This window comes from Nanorana parkeri, unplaced genomic scaffold (genome assembly GCF_000935625.1).
Source record: "Nanorana parkeri isolate BGI_ZX_2015 unplaced genomic scaffold, ASM93562v1 scaffold697, whole genome shotgun sequence".
NCBI classification, from domain to species: Eukaryota; Metazoa; Chordata; class Amphibia; order Anura; family Dicroglossidae; genus Nanorana; species Nanorana parkeri.
This window is the reverse complement of record NW_017306965.1, coordinates 358919-366067: the sequence shown is the minus strand read 5'-3', so window position 1 is coordinate 366067 and position 7149 is coordinate 358919. Positions and strand designations below refer to the sequence as shown.

The 7149-nt window shown below is 40.8% G+C and overlaps 1 protein-coding gene across 1 annotated transcript in view; it reads right to left on the bottom strand.

Annotated features, from left to right (window-relative positions):
* Positions 1-4634: 4634 nt before the first annotated feature.
* Positions 4635-7149, bottom strand: part of ADAMTS18 (ADAM metallopeptidase with thrombospondin type 1 motif 18) — a 122726-nt gene continuing 120211 nt past the window's right edge. Inside the window, exons 24-25 of the mRNA XM_018563795.1 lie at positions 6041-6188; positions 4635-4768 (exon numbers count right to left, since the gene is read on the bottom strand). Of these exons, the coding sequence (XP_018419297.1) occupies positions 4635-4768; positions 6041-6188 (282 nt within the window). The remainder of the gene's footprint in view (positions 4769-6040; positions 6189-7149) is intronic.

Genomic DNA, 7149 nt, shown 5'->3' with positions numbered 1-7149 from the left:
TTTTGCTGAAATACACTCATCCCCATAATTCAAGCCAACCTGTGACACTGAAGCTGTCACAGGTCGGCCCTATTGATCGTGAACTCCGCAAACAGATACCGCCAAGTTCCTGATCCTCTCCCTGCAGAGATCGGTGACTGTCAGTCACGGCTCCCCGCAGGGATTTCCCCTCTCTCTCCGTTTCTCCAGTGCTGACTGGAGGAACAGACTGGGAGGGGGCAGGCCTCTAGATAGGCAGAGCCAGCTGTCAGTCAGCCAGCGGGGTGGATCTCAACAATATTGTCGGGATCCCTCATGGCTGTAGCGCGGCTCCACGCACTTAGCATATAAAGGGCAATAGCCCTCTATATACTGAGTTTTGGGTCACCGGAGGACATTAGTATATGTCCTCCTGTGACCCTGAAGAGAACTATAGCCAAAAGGGTTATCCCATGGTTCGTTTTATAGTACCTGCGCTGCAGCACACCAAAATGCACATTGTGAAGCACTGCATTGGCAAAATAGCAAAAGCCTAGTTTCCCTGTGTTGATAGCCCATTCAATTATTATGGGTTGCACAAGTGTGAAGGGACCCTTACAGATTACACTCCTCAGTTAGCACAGTAAAGTTCTATTCACTGATCCAATCATGTGCAAGGGGGATTTATTGGGTCTATTTATAAAACAAAATTGCATAGCTATTAGACCAGCGAAACTGCAGGTACATTTGTTCTGTGTTAATTAGACTATTCTATTAGGTTCTGTTTTTAGGCTATTTTCGCTTCTGGTCGAATGGTCTTCAAATATTAATGGGCAGTAGTAAAAAGTAGGTTTATTCATTAAGGACAAAGAGTGATTTGGGAAATGCCACATTATGGCCACTAGATAGGAAATAAATATATCTTAGTAACAAGAGATACAATGTAAAAATTCTAGAGAAGCCTGGAGGGAATTAGTAAATATATGTATATATGTAAACATTGCACGTGTCATTTTATGTTGGAAGCTTTCAGTATTTTTTTTGCCCCCACCCACCCCCCTGTTGGTATCCTGCAGCCTCCTGGCATATGTGATGTGGATATCCCAGGATTACTCACAGTGGCTGATGGGTGGATCCGTGTGTCACTGGGAAGTGACCGCAGAATCCAGAAGACTGAGGATAAGGTGATTATATCTATCATTAAAGAAGATGCCCAGGCTGTGGCAGTGGATCACAGCAGGACAACATTGGATTTCATCTTTATATATCAGTACTATTGAAAATTTAAAGAAGTGAATTTGAAAAGTTTACCCTTGCAGTGGGGGAGCCCCCCCACTGCAAGGGTTAAGTGCTCCTTTTGGCTAGGGAGCTCAAACAAAGCATATATACTCTTCTGATCTTCAGCCCTGCAAGGTTGATAGACCGATCCCAACAGCCTCCTCTACCCTGGACTCCAGCCATCTACAGACCGCTGACGTCACCACGTCTACTGCAGCTCCACTGAAGACGCAAAGAGGCGAAGAGAGGTGAGCGTTGGCTGCCATGGGACTGAGTATCAGGTGATCATATCCAACTTATCTGACACCCCCCCCCCCCCCCTTAGACAAAATGAGCACTTAACCCTTGCAGTGTGGGTGGAAACAGCATAATCACTGTACTTCTAAGGACCACTAAGGATCAGTTCTCCTTTAAGTTAAAGCACCGTGATACAAAATAATAGTTCAAAATGTATTGTTGTGGCTCAGCTCCTATACACACAAACCAGCCGGCAAAATCTGCTATTTGATTTTCCAAGATAGTCACTTGAACTCACCGCCGTATAGAATTAGTGCCGAGTTAAGTAATCAGAGGCTTCAAAGTTACATTTTGAGCTGCAGCTAAATTGGACCTTAGGTATAAAGGATAACTGGTAGGATTAAATGGAGTTCCATAAATACACTCCTCATTGCCACTCCTCATAAAATTATAGTAGCGCCTAGCCATGTCTGAGGCCTGCTGGGTTTGGCAGTGGCCTTAGCTTTCTTTTTAGAATTATATTTTTTTCCTTTGTAAGGGAACTTAAACAGCCACAATTATTATTATTTTTACACTCATGTCCTATTTTTTAGCCTTTTTGCTGAAGCCATATTGGATCAGTTTTTACATGATAGCCTTCTGCTATGCCAACACACACCGGCTTGCAGAGAATACTTAACAATGAGGATGGGACCAGACTGCATTCTCAAGAGAAATAGGTCTCTATGTGTACAATTAAAGTGTATCCCTAAATCAGAAGCTTGCAGTGAAATCAGAATAAGCCGTTTCAGTACAGGAAAGGAGCCTGAACAACTGTGCAAGGCTAAAGGTTATGTTGGAATTCAGCTTTAATTCTTACCCTAACTCTTAAAAATAACCCTTAACATTTAACATTAACTTTAACCTCTGGTAGCCTGTCATATAACATTAAAGCATCCCTAAAACCTTTAATCCAGCCCTTCTAACACTAACCCTAACCTCACCCTTACCCTAACCTCTAATGTCAACCTTTCTTAAGAACCGTAGGAGCCTAATGTTGCAGAACGCTATATGTCCTTCAAAAGATCTCACAGTGCTGAGACTTTGGCACCAAAATCACTCATTCACATTATAAATATGCTTAGATTGTATTTTTTCTGATTTCCACTGAAAGATCTAAACAAAGAATGAACAAGCCACATGCAGTCTGATCTAAGTGTGGCACACTGCTGACCTATACCTGATTTGTTGTCTCCTGCAACCTTCCCTTCCTTGCTCCAAAAATGTGTTGCCTTGTGTAATCGGCCACAATTAGGTTTGCAGAGTGACGGGTATGGTGAGCTGTGGTCCCATCTGCACCTTCCTGTAGGCCGATCACTACAATCAATTAACTTACTGTCCAAACTGATAAGTACTTTAGCCATCCTAGAACCTTTTTCAGGCTTATTATGGGCACAGCATGATGGTATGCTGCATCTGGCCTCTGACATTATAATGTATTGATGGAATTAAGGCATTATGGCTAAAGAAAAGGCCAAAACGTGATGTATATGAAATAAATAGAAAATCACCTTACTTTTCCAGCAGTAAGGTAGAAAGCACCATGGATAGAATATGATCGTATTAATACTTTAGATTGTCCAGGTCAAATAATACTGACCAACAGTCTTATCTCCATGTATTAAGCACCAGAGCAGGACCATTGTTAAGATCCAACTTTATATTGAATGAGAAACTGTATTAGAATGCATAGAGCTAGATCCTTAAATCTCGACTTTACTGAAAATCAATCAATATGATCAACTGAACTATGAGTTTTGGTGGATGTCTGTAGCTTTGACAGTTCATCGACAGGGCCATCCTTTTGGTCCACTGATTAAATAGCTCTCTCTGTGTACTGGCTCATAGCGGGGACTTTTATGGCTTTAAATACACACTTGTAGGATTTAGTCCACCAGAGTTTCTCCACAGGTATTGTCCATTCATTGATAAATAGGCACAATCTATTTAATGTTGAATGTGCAGCCAGTATTCTTTCTTACATAATACTGCTTTATCCTACAAGACACCTTCCAGTAGTATCAATTGTTACTGCAGTCATCTTTTTTAAATCAAAGGAATCACTAAAAAAACAGTTTGGCAATGCCAGTAACAAAATTTAGGCACACATTTCCTCTATAAGAGTCTGTTGGTGGTCACATTGTTCCTCTAATGTTGACTAAATGTTATATCATTAAGGATGGATCTAAAGCTGCAAACAACACTGTGTCCCATGTTATTGGGGTTACAGAATCCCTGCATTGTTAATGAAAGAGCACCAGTTGAACAGTGTGGTCAAGAAGGACCACCTGTAAGGACATCAACAAAGATAAGCACATGTTTCTTCTTGATATATCTGTTGATGGCCATATATGTATAATGAAAGCACCTTGGAAAGCAGTTCAGTGTTCTTGTTGCTTAAAACAATGTTGCCACATACCATGTGGCTGTAAACTCCATGATGGGAAAAAAGGAAGCATACAATGAACTATCGAGACAAATGCCCTTTCAGGACATGGTGTCCTTTTAGTGGGTGGTCATACTAATAATTTCTATATTCCAGTTAAAGGCTTGTGTATGACCATGCTTTTCTTAACATTTGTGGTAGCAAACTCCATGGTGGCAGACAAGGGAGTACCCAGGGACACTGTCCATTCATGATCAGAGTAATTAATACTGACTAATTAGGCATGCATGTCCTCTTGGTGTACTTGTGCTTGGTCATACTTGATTGAAACCTATTTTGCAGTATATATGATGCTGCATATTTTCTATTAGTATTTATGGTTGCATACTCAACACCTAGGGAGAGTGAAGCACCATGTGACATAGTCCACACTAGATGGATCTACTGCAATGATTTTCCATAGTCTTCTGCATGTAAATGTAAGTCATTATATTTCTTTCTTGAAGCCACCCTGTATAATTACTTTGCAGTATTTATTGAGTTGTTATTGTTCATTGCCCTGGAATGCAACTACAGGCTACACTTCAATCAGAGTAAAATCTGATTATCTGGAAGTTCTTGGTGACTTCAGATTTCCAGTTGGAGGATCAAACGACAGTTTGCAGATAATTAACTTTTTCCATGTTATGAATTTCACTTTCACTGGATTTTATACACATTTGTCTTCAGTGGGAGGTCAGCCAATATCACTGTAGTGCTTCTTCCTGGTGCAAGACTTACAGCACTGCTTCCCATAGAATTTGTGGTTGCAGACTCCATGCTGGGGCACAAGGGAACACCAGCTGAAATAATCCACACAAGATGGATCTTCTGTAAAACAAGACAATGTGCCCAATTAATATGAGTATAGAAAAACATCACAACTACTTTCTATCAAAGCCCAGAAACTGTTAGGCGTTAATTGAGTGATCTAAAACGTAGTGTTGTTGGCTAATGTCACTGGTTCTGTTTGGAATTAAAGCTAAACTCCAGAAAAACATCTACACTCATCACTAGGATACACATATGTGAACTGTCTTATCTGCCAAAGAATTTGTTATGTTGTCCGGCCACGTTCGTCATTCATACAACTATGTCAGACAGCAGCACAGTCAAGAAGGTGACACTAATTTCTCTGTTAGGCTTAGGGAATACAGGGGTATCACCTCCCTATCCAAAGATTGGGGATTAGCCAGTGAGCAGACACACTAATTATTGTATCAACTCTGCTTACTCTGCTCTCTTCTCCTATCAGAATTTTCTTAATAAAGTTCAGCACTGTCTTTACACTTAATGGCAGAGTATGTTATTTCACTAGTTAATATGTTGCTGTCCTTGCTAGAAGAGCGATGGTGTCCCTGCTCAGACTGTTCAGGTTTCTGTTTAGTATGCCTGCTGCTCTTTAAAAGTTAAATCACTATCTGAGACTTGATTAAAGCTTGAATGCTAGATTAAGTGGTAAATATACATAATTTAAAGGTGCTCAATATAGTAAAGGAAATGTATCAATATCCTAATAAAGCTGGCCAAAGCCTTTATTAGGTCCTTCAGTACATAGTTATCTTGTTTATTGGCTACATGTAACTAAAGATAGTAAGGAGCAGGAAGCACGGCAGGACATTTTCGGTGCTGGCTTATCTTACGAAAATTAAAAGCAGTCAGACAGGGTTTCCTTGTTTATAACCACCTTTGGGGCCTGTGCTGATGGGCTTTTGTTCACTTCAGCACTGCTTCTCTCCCCATACAAGCCTATGGGAATACAAAAGCAGCTTGAAGCAGTCAAATGCAGAAAGTCAAAAGCCAGCTCATCGGCACAGCTCAAAGCTCATTGAGACAGGCCCTTAGGCTCTTAGGCTATCTCACCTCTTCCAGCCAATCATTTCAGAAGAGCTTCAGCTCAACAGGTGACTGGTTAACTACAGCTATGTCTGTATGAAAAATACAGAGGCTGGCTATGGATAGGTTATGTCCTCAGTATGCATTTTAAGTCATAAATATCAAATTTTACTGGAATATACCTTCAATGCGTCTAAGATTCTCTAAGAATTATAACAAGGGCAGCCAGCCTGTATATCACACACCTTAATGCTGATTAATTCTTACCTTGAACTCCTGTAGAAGGGCAGAAGTGCATGTTGCAGGCTTGGGAAGAGGGTGGCTTCTGATTAGGTGAACAACCTACAGCAGGTCTTCCTTGATGGAAACACTGGACACTTCTGATTTGAACTCCTCCACCACAAGTCACAGTACACTAGATAGTGACAGATGACAAAAAAGTATATATCTATCACTAACAACACTTAGATTGGCATGATGATGTTGGTGTAAAAAAATAGACATCATGAATATCAATTTTAGCTCTCAGTAATTCTCAAAAGCAAATATTGTTAACTGTGCTCAAATTATGCTTCCCATGTGCACCAAACTTCTAAAGCCATTCACATTAAATTACTGCCTATGATTTAAATGCCATGCATCCGATGTTTAAATGCAGAGCCAGTGGGGCAAATTACCACAGGAGTAGAGAATGTTCACTTAGGGGAAAAGATAAAGCTGCATTCACTTTATTCTTTTAATCATGCGTGCAAAAAGCCTTTGTTTTACAAATGATTGGGTACCCAAAATATACATAGATTTATCATATTCACTAACTGAGCATTCTTATTTCTTTAATAAATGAGTCCCATTGCGGGAAAGGGTGAGTGTTTTTGGAGAAAAAAACAAATCTACTAAGAAATCAAGCATAAGATGTATTCTTGTAACATAAACATGAAGACAATCCTAAATAGCATAATGCGTGAGTTCTACCTTCACCTTGACTGGGGGATTCTGCCTCCAGTCTTGAATTTAGCTAAACAGAGCAAGCTGTTGCAGCGAGATCCACCCTCCAGAACACCCATAGTTCTTTCCCCAGTGAGATACCACCCTTGTCACACAGACCGGCCTTTCCCTCGTTTCATATAGTATAGTTGCTACTCAAACCATTTTGTAATTGAAGGGGTTATTCACAAAGCTGCCGAAGGCAGCCGAGTGAATAACCCAGCCAAAGTGAAGTGAGCCAAGCGCTGTTCGGCTTTTCACTTTTGGCTTGTATGGCTGATTTCAGCCGTAAATCGGCTGAACTTAGCCGTACATCGGCTGCCTTCGGCTGCACTTCGATCAGCCGATCATGCTCTGCATGTTTGTCTGAGTTGAAGTGCAGAAAGACTTCG